Raw genomic sequence first — 14,877 nt, 5'->3', positions numbered from 1 at the left:
TGAGGCCTAGGGCACCCTCCCCACCCCTTCCAGCAGCTGGGGGTGCTCAAGACTGCCGGAGCTGTTCACTGACAGGGCACCATGCTTATTCTTCCAGCTCTTACTCCTACCTGCTTGGAGAAATGGGGCGTGGAGTGAGGGGTGGCTAGGTCCTGCCAGAGTCAGGATCTAGCCTCTACTGCCTATCTGTCAGGAGGTACCAGTCAAAAATGAAAGCAGTGCAAATGCTTGCAGCCCCGTGTCCCAAGAATCTCTCTGAATTCTTGACACAGGGAAGGTCTTTGGGACCTATGCCAAATTAAGGACAATTAATTTTCCTCCCTCAATTATCACGCCCTCAAATGGCTTGTCCTTGGCTCAGATCATCCCTCAGGCACCACCGCCAAAGCCTAAAACCAGTGAGTGTAAAGAGCTGTCTACTGAACAGCAGGACCCAAAAGCCAGTCCCCAGTGCCAACTAGGCTCCCAGGCAGTGAAAGGAAGGCTGCTTCTCACCCCTGGGGAGGAAGGGAGGGCAGGGGTGGAGTGGGGGGGGGTGTCTCCGGGACTCCAACTCCAGGCCCTCAGGGCTGACCTGATGCTGTTTCTTCCTCCTCTGGCAAGCAGGAGCCTTAAGCACATTCACACCAGTTAAGGACAACAGATATTTCCCAGATGCCTGTTGAGTGGCTGGTCCCATCTGTGCCAGCATGACTGGCATACCTGCCACCTTCACCCCTCAGTACCACCAGAGCTGTGTCTAGAGTAGTCTGAACCACTCAGGTTAATGACCAAGGCGAATTTCTCAAGAGGATGTCATTCTGTCACTTCCAACCCATCAACAACGGAGAAAACTGAGGCCTCTGGACACTGGGGATAAAAGGTTCCACGCATGAAGCATTCACTCTGTTGCAGGTACTCTCTAAAAGCTTTACAAAATGACAATCTTTACCAAAACCCTATGAGGCACATGAGCAAATGGGGACTTGGCAGAAATCTAGAAACCCGCCCAAGGTCACTCAGTTAAATTGGAGGTGGGGCTTGGAGGAAAGAAGGTGGTAGTCCCCCCCTTCCCTCCCCCAGCTTCAGAGCAAGCGTAAAAAGGTGGGCAGGGCAGGGGAAGGGAGGGGCGTCCCTGGAGGAACCACGCCCTTCCCCCTTTCAACACCTTCAAGTGGCTTCCGGCTCTGGGCTCCACTGCAGACCCCCCATGCACACACGCCCCTGCGTTTTTAAGGTGCTACAAAGCAAAATCCAAAGCTCCCCACATGTGGACACCCCTGGCATGCACCCATGATCCATAGGCGGGATGCACGAGTCATGCTATAGTCCTCCCAAACGCGTCCCGCCAGTACAGGGGCTCCTGGCGCGGGAGGGCCCCTCCCCCCTCCAGGCCACCCGGTAACCATGGCGACGGAGGAGAGGCGGGTGCCACGGTGGAAGGGCTCAGCGCGCGCCTGTGTCCGAGCGGGCACGCGCCTCGTGTCCAAGTCCTACTGGGCGCCGCCCTTCCCGCCCCCGTCTGGGCGGAGCAGCCGCGCCCCCACCCTGGACATTGCTCTTGGGGGGGCGCTCCCCCTTAGGCATTCCAGCTCCACCGACGCAGCGCACCCAGTTCCGGCCTGCCAGGGTCCAGTACAGTGCGAGAGGCTGTAAGTTGCCTCTGCATATACAGTCCGCAGTGTCAGTCAGACCCTCCACTGCGCCTAGGGTCCCCAAAGCAGAAAGAGAAGCCTATTGAGGCTTTGGGGGACTTTAGAGAGGCACCAAGCCTGTAGCCTAAGCCTGGACAGCCTCCATACATAAGTAGCACTATCAATCGGACGTCTGCCCTACCCGCACAGATTTGTGCACCTGGAGCGAGCATCCAAGAGTTCATGAATGGCTCCCGCATCCAACTGTGCTACCCCTTTAGATAATGTACTTGGGAGACCTAACCCCTTCCCTGGAGAGGTCCTGATTGTCTCAGAGATGAGAGGGCATGTGGGAGGGCGTAGCTAAGGGGGTGGGGGGAGCTCGGTTTAGGTCCCTCAGCAGTAGAGCTAAGCAGTGTGGCTCCACCTCTTCATCTGCTATCTTGGTGACTTCCTGGAGGAAGGAGGATCAAGAATGTGCACGGAAGGCAGAGAGCTTTCCCTGCACAGTACCTGGGTAAAGCCTGTGAGGAGGATGGAGGAACAGTAAATATCGAGGTGAGTCTGGTGTATGTATTGGAGTTCTGAGAGATCAGGACAGGGTAGGGGTGGGTGGGGAAGTTTAGACCAACAGACAGGCTGCAAGGACTGGGGGAGGGAGGCTGCAGAAAGGCCCCTAGAGAGCACACACAGGTCTCTTTGTCCAGCTCAGCCTGGGATGCCTGGAGCGGAGTCTGGGCCCAAGGCAGGGGGCTGCACCAGGGAAGCTAACAGATGGAGATGCTTTAGAGGGGAGGGGGGTGACAGTAGGGGCAAGCACCAGCACAGTCTGTCAGTGAGACCTCTTCACCCGTTTCCCCAGCTTCGCGGCATCTCTGAACACAGGCGCTTATGCGCATGCACACACTCAGGCTCCCTAGGGTGGCGCCGTCTGTGCAGCTGACCCCTCCTCTATGCATGAGCATATCACCCTGTCCCTGAACACACAGACACCTTAGAAACATGCACAGCCAGGGACCTAGAGAACTACATGGAGCAAGAGGCAGGTGCAAAAATAGAAACCCACATGTGCGTGTGGAGGGGCATCTGCAGTGACAAGCACCTGTGGAAGTAAGACTGCAAGCAGATTCAGAGGCCGTATGCACAGGCATGGAACACAAATGTGAAGACATGCAAAGGAAGAGATACAAACATGCTAAGACACATGCGTGCACCTGGAGATACAGGCGAAGACCACAACTATGCAGGAACCTCCGTGGGTGGCCAGGCTCCACCTGGCCTTTGGGGTGCTTCAAGGAAGTCCAAGGCCACCTCAATCCTGTCCCCCAAAGCAGCTCCATTCTCAGCAAAGACAGGGTCAAGACAGCAAGCCCTCCCAAACCTGTAAGTTCCCACTCTCAGGGCCAAGCCGAACCCCACCCCCAGGCTCCCAGGCAGCAAGGGGGGCCTCAGGGCCCAACTCCCTTCGCAGCTTTTGGTCTCGACTTTCAGCTGTTTTTCCGAGAGAAAACTCCCACCTCTTCCAGCACTCAGATTTCATCAAACTTGGCATCTTAAAAGCCTGTTTTGTTTTCGAGTCTGAGCTGTTTGGGGCCTGTCGGCAGCCTCGGCCTCCCCCTCTCAGTAATCCCCCCTCCCTCGGGCTTCCCTGGCACTCCACACCATCCTCCTCAAACTGGCAGGTGAGGCCTCCCCACCACGCACACTCAGTGAACCCAGTGGCCATTGTCTGGTCCCCACATTTTAGTTCCTGGCTCTGGCTATGCTGGGATCTCACCCTCCTGGGGTTCCTCTACCCCGGTTCTTTTCAACATTTACCTCTCTAGGTCCAGGCCTCGTTCCCAGTCACTCCAGACCACTGACAGCCTCCCACTCGCTCTTCAGCCCCCTGCAGCCCTGCTGCCACCCCCGAGGCTTCCAGAGGCATGCTTGCCAAGGTCACTGACAACTCCAGAGCCAAATCCAAAGGACACTGCCCAATGCTCATCTTGCTTCGTTTCTCCTGCTTCACAACTCCCATCGCCTCCCTCCTTCCCGGCTTCCCTCTTATCTCCCGGGAAGCTCCTCCCAACAGCAAAAGTCAATTCCTGGAGACCCTTCTGGCTTGGCTTCTTGGTTTTCAAGATTCCATCTCCAGCTGCCCCTCAAGGGTGCCAGGCAAGCCCATACTAGACCTTCTCGACAGCTTTCCTTGGATGCCTGCACACACCTGACTCGACAATTTTCAAATTAGACTTACCAACTCACCTTCTTAGACCTGGGCCTCCTGTATTTCAGTCTGAGAAAATTGGTACTGATAGCTACCCCGTCCTGGAACCAGGGACCCAGAGCCACCTGGATTCTCAGATCAAGGCAGCTGGGCAGGATGCTAGCTAGCGTGCTCTTGACCTCGGTGCCCGCCTCCTATACGCACAAGGTTCAGGGCAATGCTAGCTCTTGCCTAGCCGGACCACGGCTTCCTCCCATTGCTGTGAGGTACTTCCACCCCACTTGGCACCAGCGAGGACTTCTCTGAAGCATGAGTCTGGTCATGCCATTGCCCTTAAGCCCTTCTTTCCCCAGACAGCCATGGTGAGGATACTTTACTGAGGATGGAGAATATACATCCAGGGGCATCTAAAAACTCCAACACTGAGAGCTATTTCTAGAGCTGCTGTTTCAGCCCATGGTCACAAGCCAGGGCAAAGGGCAGTAAACACAAAACAGGCCTGAGAGACACCTGCAACCGCAGAAGGACTGAGAGCTAGGTTAGGCATGGGGGAAGTGTTCTGTGTCCACCACCAACAGAAGAGGATAACCCCATACCATAGGAGGACCCATTCACAAAGTTCACTGGGGTCCTTGAAGACTGTCAGAACTGGAAAAGACTAGAGGATTCCAGAGACCTAGAAACCCAGGGTATGACCTTCCAGCCGCCGCATTCCAACAGTGCCTTCCTACCTATCTCAAAGTGGGGACCGAACCTCCAAAATCCAGCCATAGAACTTCACATCTCAGTGGTTCTGAAATCTATTGTGGTCACAGGGGATGGAGGTTAGGTCCCAAAGGCTGCTGGGCCAGAGGCCTGCTATACCATTGCTGCCAGGAAACAACAGAAGCTGTCTGGGGTTCCAGATTTGGGACTCTCTTACCCAAATCTTTCCACCGTAATAGAAAGGCATAGGGCAGGGAAAGAGGATTCTTAGGAAAATATTCTCATCCTGCCCAGCCCAGGCAGCACACCTAGGGAGGGTCATAGTTTGTTAGGGGTGTGTGTGTGTGTAAGCTATTATCATCCTATAGCCTCAGAGCCTACCAGGGTTAAGAGCAAGGGCATAACCCAAGATCCAGTGTTACACTGACACACCCTTGACCCTGACCATCATCTCAAGCCTGCCCTCCAGGTGAGCAGTATCAGACACTCTAGCTGGATCCCTGGGCCAAGTAAAGTAGCATAGGGTACACAGCCCTCCCAACTGAGCAGACACGGGGGTCAGGAAAGCAGGAGGAAGGACAAGAGGGCTAGGTGAGAGGGCAGAGGGAGATCCTAAATCCTCCTAAAGCCAGTTTTAGTCAGGACTCATCCAGTGTGCCCTCCTCCTGGCTTGGTTAGAGAGAGGACTGCTGAGGTCCACTGCGGCAGATGCCAATAATACTTCAGCATCACCATGCTGCCCAGTGTCCATCGCTGCCCAGCTGTCCCGACTGCCCGACAGATCCTAGCAGAGACTCTGTGGAGTCCCAGAGATGACAAATCTGAACACAACACCTGCAACTTCCCCCAGCCCCAGACTGACCCTACACATCCAGCTCAGGCCGCCGACTCTCCTGCTATTCACAATGTGTGATACCCCTGCTGTAAACATTGTCTCTCTCTCACACACACACCACACCACCTGCCATATGTATCCCACAATCCAGATACTGACTGCTGCACACACGTGCGTGTGTACACATCCTACTGCACACATAGCCCATAGTACACGCCACCTGCTTACACATGCCTCTCCCCCACTGCCTGAGGCACACACAGGCACAGACCCTGCTACACCACTCCTTTTGTATGACGTGCATTCCTGGCATATACAACACTTCTCACACGCTCACACTGCTGTAAAGCACATTATCTGCTATGTCCATGAAACGACCAAAAAGTAAGCCCCTGAGCCTGGCCCCCAGGACACGTCAGAAATGGCCTATTCAGCTCACGGGTTCTTTCCCCTTCTTCCTTTGGGCATTCTGTGTCCCTTTCAGAACCTACCCAGTTACCAAGGCTCCACCCACACCTTTGGCTGTCCAGCCTCCACCATGGTTCTGTCTGGCCTGGACTCTGCAACCCCTGGGAACTCTAAGACCTCCAAACTGAGCTCAACGCCCTCACTATCCACCCTACCCCCCACCTCCGAAGGGAAAGCCCAGAATCAAGGCCCAACTCCCCTCCCCCACCCCTCTCCTCCCTCGTGAGAGAAAATGTCAGATTCCCTGTCTCAGTGGCGGCAGCGGGCGGGTTGGAGGGGGAATGATTCAGCCACCGCCTCAAGAGTGTGGAGCGAGAAGAGCTTTTCCTGCCATTACCCGGCGAGGGAGAGGCTGGCGCGCTAATGGCTTCAATTACCACTCAGACAGGAACGCTGGGCGGCAGGCCCTGGGACTCGTCACAGTCCAGGACAGGACAGGCCCACCCCCCGCCAGCTTGTGCTGGACACCCCACCTTGTACCCTGACAGGGACACTGGCACACAGGCTGGCCATCCCAGGACAGTGGGCTAAGGGCTCACACAGCCACACCAAGAATAAACAGTCTTGTTCCAGTAGTGGTAGTCATGAGGGACCTGGCATGACTGTGGCCTGTGCTGGGCCTGGGGTGGAATGAGGCAAGGGCAGAGGGTCCCCAAGGAAGCATAATGCCGGGGTTCCACTTTTAAGATACGCTGATCCTGTACCTGAACCAGGCTCCCCAGGCATTCTCCAGTCACTCTGAGAGCACCTATCTCTTGAGGAGCAGACTTACACCCTTGTGTGTTTGGAGGGCTACATGCTGTGTGAGACATGGGTAAGGGGTTCAAGCATCATTTCCCAGGCCCCAAACTAAGTTCATCTCCTCACTACTAAGCCTCTGTGGTAGCCTCACAAAAATGGCACTGGCTCTCCTCTGGAGTCACCCCAGTGCTTCAAAAAAGCTGTCTTTTTGCCCCTTTCCTACAAGTACCCCAGCTTTCCTGCCCTCCCCCCAGGAAGGAGGATGGGGAGGAATGGGGCAAGGTTGATCTAGAATGCCTCTCTGAGGTCCCAAATGCCCTGACATTCCTTTCTGCCAAGCCTTAAGCTAGTCAAGGTTACAAAGACCAATAGGTCAGCATTTTGTCTTGCTGGTGCAGAGTTTCAGGAGCAGGAGGGGCCCATGAGGCTCACAGCTCCACCACTCTATTGTAGCAGAGACCCGTCCAGCACTTCACCAGACACCTCCCAGTCTCCAGACGCACAAACATGCGTTCAAGCCCAGGACTGGGGATGAAAGTATGTGTCTAGTACTGGGTTCCATCCCCAACACCACATAAAAATGAATAATCCCTAATCCACAAGAAGAAACTCTTGAACAAGAAGGCTGTTCCTAATGGCACAGTGTGAGTTCTCCTCCCCAGGCCTTGAGAGACCTTGTAAAGCATGGAGCTGCCAGGGCAGGGGGGACTCTGGGAGGAGTTACTTTCCCTTCTCACAAGGAGCCTGCTCCGCAGCCTGGGGGCCCCAGAAGATGCCCATCAGGACAGGGGACACAGTGCTCATCTCTTAGATGCCACTCAAATGCTAGGCAGGGCACACGGCTCTCTACAGTGGCAGAGTTTGGGGCAGAAATACTTTTTCCTGGGTCACAAAGCGGAGAAATGGAGGCCAAAAATGACAGGAAGGAACCTCAATACCAATGGATTTATCCTAGTGCTGACTGTCTGGGTTCTTGTTCCCCAAATGGAATGAAGAGTGGGACTAACACAACCCAGATGACGCCAATCGGAAGCAGCTCGGGTGTCTAAGCTTCAGAATGTACAACTCCCAACTCCATTCACACTGACATCCTGGGATGCACTTTACATTGTAGGCAAAGCTCCACACTAGCTTGGAAGTGGGTACTGTATCCTGGTCCAAGATTGAACAAATGAGACTCAAAAGCAGTTACCAGTCCAGGGCTCCTGTCTTAACCATTGTCGTCTAGGGCCCCTCTGCAGGAGAGGGTCTGACACAGCTCTGTCAGAACCCATTGACTCACACAAGACACACAGATGCAAGAATTACTGAATGGATGCATGTGTGAACACATAAAGCCAAAGCGTAAAAATGGCCAATGTGAAAAGATGTTCAACTGCTCTTGTAATCAAAGAAATGCAAATTAAATTGAGATGCCATTTTTTGCCTATTAACTTGGCAAAGATTTTTTTTAATGGTAATTTCCACTGCTGGTGAAGATGTGCAGGGAAGAGGCCCTCTTACGCTCTCCCTGGTAAGGATATTCACTGATAAAATCTTCTAAAAATATTGAAAGCTTAAAAAAATGCACGCGCCCTTTGACTTAGCAATTCTACTCCATGAACCTAGAATACGGAAATGATCAGCAAAGTGACATTATCTTCAAGGACACCTAGGGGCACCTTACTTATAAAGGCTGAAAGCTGAGAACATATGCACCCAACAAAAAGGGAACAGCTAAATAAATTAGGGTGCTTCCACGTGACAGCTTATCCACAGCCATTAAAAACAACGATGCAGAAGAGTATTTAATGGCAAGGAAAATGTTTACAGTGTATATATGCTTTTAGGCACTAGCTGGGGAGATGGCTCAGTAAAGTACCTGCTGAGCAAGCATGAAGACTTGAGTTCAGTTTCCTAGCTCTTACAGTTTCTGTGTAAGAAGCTAGGCATTGCAATTGAGTACATGGAAGGGCAGGTAGAGCTAAGCGGATTCCTAGAGCTCCCCTGCCAGTGAGGCTAGCCAAAGAGGTAATTTTCAGGTTCAGTGAGGGAGCCTGACAGAAAAGTCCTGAGCTTGCCCTTTAGCATGGAAAAAAAATCAAAACAAAAGTCTAAAGTCATGGAACAGTGATCACTAGTCTGTTTATATATATATTAGTACAAATATATATATATATATACATACATACAAATTATACAAACAGAAAATGTGCCACCGAGAAATAACCAATAGCAGTAGAAGAAGTAGGACAGAAAGAGATCGTTATTTCTCCCTATGCACTATCCCATACTTCTCAATTTTTTAACAGTGAACAGATATTGGTATTGCATTTAAAAAAGAAAGCAACAATCGATGCGGTATTTTGAAAATGCACATTCAGATTCATGTATCCACTGTGGTTAAGGTTTAATCATGTCACTTCCCACCCTATTTGTGGCTTTCTATGTCCTTAGAAAGGGTTCGTTTCTCAGCCCGATCCCCAGACTCACTGAATTACTCTCCCCTCCTCTTCGTGTTCTCCAGCTCTCCACCTGCCACTTGAAAAGCCTCAAATTGACCACTCAGAGTTCTGGAAGCTTTGTTTCCCCTTACACCCTGGGCCTTGGCAAAGGCCGGGAAGCCAAGTGTCCCCATTCCTTACAGAATTTACTGGACATGTATCAAGTGACATTCTGAACTTCATGGCAGTTCAAGGAAAGCTTGTGAGTGAATGAATGAATGAATGAATGAGCCACCAAATGAGAAAAGACACTAAAATCCACATATAGAGCCTAGCTCCTTGATCTGGGCACCAGGAATACACTGACATCAACTGCCAGGCTTCACTGCCACTGTCACATAACCCCAGGGCCACACAGCTGCAGCACCACACCTCCAGTGTGACCCAGACCCAATGGCCCGGCTCAGCGGGAGGTCACAAAGCCAGCAAGCATACAGCTGGCTTCAACACAAACTAACTAGTGAGCCAGGCTTGTTTAGCACTAACTCTCACCCGCCTCCGATGCCATCCAGGTGGGCTTCCCCACCTCAGTGCGCATGGCCACCATGCCGTGACCCTCTCAGCACATACCTTCAAGCACTGAGAGCTTGGCACTCGTGTTGATCTCGCCTAGACTGTTGGTGGCTGTGCACTCATAGATGGCTTCATCTCGCTGCACCCGTAATGGCTGGATCCTCAGCACTGACCCTGCTCCATCATCAAACTCGATTACCTGTCACAGGACAGATGTGGTCACACCTGTTAAAGGCGTGGGGATCTGCTAGAGCCAGGTTCCCTCAAATCCCCAAAAGGCCCCCCGAGGGAGACGAAGAGGAACAAGAGAATGACCACACAGAGAACAGGCCAACCCTAAAGCCTGCCCATCCTCCCAGCCAGCCAAGGACAAACCTCAAAGCGCTGGGAGCTGACTTTCTTCCCCTTCTTCATCCATGTGATTCGAGGCTTGGGTTCCCCTGTGGCTTGGCACACGAAGGAGGCCACCCCTCCCGACAGCCCAGTCTGGTCCTCTGGGACCTTAACAAAGACAGGTTTGCCTGGAAGAGACAGAGACGCTAAATCATGATGGCATGGTCACATCAGGAATGATCCAACACTGCAGGTAGCAGCCCTTGGGGGCGAGGGAAAACAGTAGTAATAACTAACTTTTATATAGTACTTAATAAGTGCCGGGCACTGTTCAAAGAGCTGAACCCTTAAGTCTTTGAAGAGAGGAGGTGGGTGCTTTAATTACTGTTTACAGAGAAAAGCCAAGGTGTAGGGAGGTCAAGGTATTTGTCCAATGTGACACAGCTGGCAAAGACCAGAGTCTGGGGTGGGGGGTGGGGGACCCTCCATGTGCTCCATGTGTCTCCTGCTTCTGATTATTCTAAGCTCCAGGAAAAACAAAATGCATTGGGGAACTTCTTTCTGGGAAGAGCCCCAGACTCCCCTAGAGACTTCCCAGCAACCAACCCTAAGCCTTAGGACCCCAGGACTCCTCCTTCCCCTCACCCGACATTCCAACGGCCCCAAAGGCCTGGACATTCCAGCTCCAGACAGGCTCTGGATGGCTTCCCAGAGGGATGCTTTCCTCCAACTGCCCTCCCACCCCTGCCCCCACTGGCTTGGCAACTGCCCTCCCACAGCATGGGCAGCTCCTGAGTTCCTACTCCATAGGAGGGGCTCAGACAAGGTCCTGCTCACCCTGGTTTACATGCCAAGGCTGACTCACCGCCTCTTAATCCTTCAAGTCCCACCACACAGGGTTGAAAGTCCCAAGAAACCGGGCTCATTGAGACGTAGCAATGTCTCGTTAATAGCGACAGTGGATCCATTTCCTATTAATCTAGCCACTGAACAGTTCCTGGAAAGCTAGTGCCCTGGGAACTGACCCTTCAGATTACCTGCTTGGTGCCGGGAGCTCAAGCCCAGGGTGGGCCCTGGCAGAAAAGCACCCACTCTGCGCTGTATCTCACTTCCTCTTATCATCACTGCTTCTACTTTGCAGGCTGAGGGACCGAGGCACGTTTCCAAAGTCACAGCCAGTGAGTGGGGACCAAGACACCAGGGTTCATAGGAGACTATTGGGGGCCTTCTCAGAGTGGTGGCAAAAGCCAGACCAAAGAAGTGGAGGCATGACCCAAGTGAAGGGCAGGTGCAGAAGGCTGTGAGTGGCAACCAGGTGGCATGCAACACCCACAGATGCCAGAAGGGGGAGTCCCATCTTCTAGAACTGGAGCTACCAGTGGCTGTGAACTGCCTGATGTGGGGCTGCAAACCGACCCCAGGTCTCTACAAGATCACTTACAGCAAGCACTCAATTCCTGAGACAGCTCTCTAGCACCAGTTCCTGTTTTGTTTGTTTGTCCTAGGCTATGAATGATGACGTGTAAGTGTCAGGCCGTCACCAAGGACAGCCAATCACTTGTTCTTAACACCAGCCCTTCAGGTCAGGAGGTATATTATCACCCCCATTTTAGAGACAGGGAAACAGACGCAGGGGGTCAAAGGACCAACACCAATGAGTCACAGTGTTTTGGGGGCACAGCCAGGGTTCATCCCACATTATAAATCTGGAGCTCATTTTAAAAACCTGTGCCCTCCCCAGGAAGGAGAACTCGGGACCCACAAATCTGCTCCTGGGGACTAGGTCGAGCAACACTGAGAGCCCAGTGCATGGGCCAGAAGCCATGCAGATGACCCGAGTTCTGAATTCTTGTCTGTCTCCACCACCCGAAGCTGCCTTTGGAGAGAGGGTTGGGTCTTCCCTAGTTTGTAGAATGTGCAGAGCCTGTCACTGTTAAAAGGACCTGTCTGACAGGACCCTCCCTCTCCAGGGTCCACTGAGGCCACCTCTCATCCCCCACCCCACGGTATCTCCCAGTTCCCCATTGTGCACTGCCATCTCCCTAGAGCGCCATTTTCCCTCCATAGGACAACTGGCTGGCTGAACACACATGTCTTTGCCTGTGTCACATCCCCCCCCCTTTTTTTTCTATTCAGAAGCCAGAGAACAGCCTCCTCCTGATCAAATCTCTCCAAAGGCCTCCCACTGCTCTTTACAAAAAAAAAAGAGTAAACTCCTGTCACCCCAGACAAAGCCCTGCCAGGTCTGACCCAACCAGTCTCCCTGATGCTGGCTTTAGAGCCCAGAAGAAGAAGCATCGCTCCCTGCCGCCTCAGGGCCTTTGCATAAGCCGCACGTTCTGCTAAGAACCTCTGGGAGGACCCTTTACCCACTAACCCCCTAAGTCACCTCCTCAGAAGACCATCCCGTACCCCACACACCGCCCCACTAGCTTAGTCCACGGTTTTCATCTCTGCCTCTCACAGTGCACTCACCGTTTCAGCATGCATGTGAGGCTACAACTTTCCACCTTTTTGGCGTCTGATAGCTGCTTCCCAAACAGACCATAACCCTAGGCAGGGCAGATTTCCACATCTGTCCTGTTTCCTGCCCTGTCCCACTCACTATCTGACCCAGTTCCTGACACCCAGAGGTGCAAGACAGAGGAAGAAATTGACACAGGAAGGAGTGTGAGGAGTAGGTAGAGACTGGGGCCCCTCTCACACACACCTTCCCTGGAGGCAGGAGAGAAACTCAGGGAATAAGTGCCCCTCTAGGTCCTGCCTCAACGTGTCCACATCGAAACCAGTGACTAGAACCTGAAGAACCAGAAAGACTAGGAGTATGCTGGGATGGGGCGGGGTGGGGTGGGGAGGGGCCTCCAGGGCCAAACAAAGAGCAGAGAGGCTGGGCAGGAGAGCCAGGTAGATGAAGAGCAGCCAGCAGGAACAGGCCTGGGAGCTGTGTGGAGACTGGACTGTGCCCAAGGCCGGGGGCCATCAGGGAGGTGGGACTCCTCCCCCTCGGAGGCTGGACAAGCGCCAGGGTGCTGCCCAGGATCAGACAGGCAGTTCTGCTCCAGCCCCTTCTATGGCCAGGTTTTGTTTTGCTCCCTACCAAGGAGCCCTCACAGAGCCCCAGGGCCACCCACCCCTTCCTCATTCCAGAGCCCTAGGTGGTCCTGGGTCATCGGTTCCTCAGAAGACCTTCCCTGGGAGCTCAGTCACTCGTCTCTACATGGTCTCCCCAATTTTGCTCCTGCTAGCCTTTTTCAACAAGTATCTTGTACTCATTTGGCAGAGGTCAAGCACTACCCTGAGTATTTAGCTTGGGTCCTGGTGCACTTACCCACCATCTGGGCCTGCCTGACTGCACCCCACATCTCTCATCAGCCCCTCTTCCAGACAGTGGAAGCCTGCCCACATCACACTGTCAGTCGGGATGCCAGGCAGACAGGCAGGCAAAACCTGTGACCATTCAGCTGGTGCCCAGTCTAAACAGAATGTTTTTTTGTTGTACACCAAAAAAACAAAAATGCACTGTGTGTGTGTGTGTGCGTGCGTGCTCGCACGTCCTCACTCGCATATGTGAACGCATGCACACATGTGCTTAGTGCACATTGGTGAGTCAGTGCTCTCCTTCTACTACGGGGACTCCAGAGACTGAAGGGAATTCTGGCCTGGCCTTTACTTACTGAGCCATTCTGTTGGTCTGTGAACAACACTTCTGAGACCCGAAAACGGGGTGCCATCTGAACACACTAGAAGGAGCTTTGTGTCACAGTTGCCTGCTGGGTCACCCTGCCCCGTGGGCAGCTACTTACAATGGGATACCCTGGGACGGTCTTTACATGTCAGCAGCTGACCCTGCAGATGAGAGACCGTGACCAAAGAAAGGAGCTGGCCTGGGCTAGAGGAAGCACACCCCCTGGAGAGGCTGCAGGCATGAACCCTAGAGAGAGCTAAACTGGGCCACCTCCAGGGCTCCTCCACAGGGAGACTGGCTGCTGTAGTGTGCCTCCCCTGAGGGGCACACAGACACAGGCACAGGAACAGCCCTGCCCGCAGGAGAAGCGCGCGGCAGGAAGGACGGTGAGGGCAGGGGCGCTGCTGGGGAGGTGATTTCCCACGGCCTGAGTGGCTGGCGAGCTGGGGACTCATTAATGAGCTCCTGTGACTGCTTCTGGCAACCTTCCCCAGCCCAGTCCACTCAAGGGCAATCCTAGCTCCAGGAGGCACTCCAACAGGGGGAGCACTTAATAGGTGCCAGGTGCCTTGCCCACGTGACCTCCGTTAACCTTTACAGGTAGGAGTGATTACTCCTGTTGTGCAAGAGGAAAACAGGCTAAGAGAAAGCACTTGTGCCGGAAGCTCCAAGAGGGCTGGGCCTAGACAGGCCACCCATAAGCACAAGGGAAAGGCCCTGCCATTGTTCCAGGGGCTCTGGAGGAGAAACGTGGCTACTCCTCGAGGCTCCTGCTCACCCATACCAACATCTACCGCAAACCGCCTACTCCTTCAGCTACCAGACACCTTGCTGAACTCCAATGACTTGCAAATAACTTCATAACCAGGACCCAACCTGCACCTTGGGTTGGGGTCCTACAACTGTCCCTCACTGTCTGAAGGTCTTGCTCTGGCTTTCTCCTAAGCTCAGTCTCATTCCTTTGTTGGGCAATACTCAGCATTAGCAAATGCCCACTCATCTTCAGGGGCCCTCTATTCCAGGAACTCTCCAAAGGTATTCATGCCACTGCCTGTGCCAGCACTGCCCCAGCCTGCTCCTGCTCTTCTCTTAGCTCACAGACTTGTGCCCAGGTCAATGGGTTCTGTCTTGTGACATGTCCAAGTGGATTCTTTCTATCCAAGCACCTAACACACAAGAGACCAGCAGGAACCTCTACCTGAGTGCTGGACCAAGACCGTCTCTATCCCCATAGCCATATACCTTGGCCCCATCAAGAAAGCACAGAACCCTGGGTTGGAGGGATGCTGAGT

The 14,877-nt window shown here is 53.4% G+C and overlaps 1 protein-coding gene across 19 annotated transcripts in view; it reads right to left on the bottom strand.

Moving 5' to 3' along the window:
- Ptprf (protein tyrosine phosphatase receptor type F) overlaps positions 1 to 14,877 on the bottom strand; it is an 84,070-nt gene that overhangs the window by 52,643 nt on the left and 16,550 nt on the right. For all 19 annotated transcript variants that reach the window (XM_040756809.1, XM_040756814.1, XM_040756820.1 and 16 more), the window contains 2 exons: positions 9,943 to 10,088; positions 9,625 to 9,766 (listed from right to left, as the gene is read on the bottom strand). In XM_040756809.1, coding sequence (XP_040612743.1) covers positions 9,625 to 9,766; positions 9,943 to 10,088 — 288 coding nt within the window. The remainder of the gene's footprint in view (positions 1 to 9,624; positions 9,767 to 9,942; positions 10,089 to 14,877) is intronic.

The sequence above is a fragment of the Mesocricetus auratus genome, unplaced genomic scaffold, assembly GCF_017639785.1.
Source record: "Mesocricetus auratus isolate SY011 unplaced genomic scaffold, BCM_Maur_2.0 Super-Scaffold_100014, whole genome shotgun sequence".
Taxonomy (NCBI): domain Eukaryota; kingdom Metazoa; phylum Chordata; class Mammalia; order Rodentia; family Cricetidae; genus Mesocricetus; species Mesocricetus auratus.
Note: the sequence above shows the minus strand (reverse complement) of the source record. Positions and strands in the feature narration are given on the sequence as shown.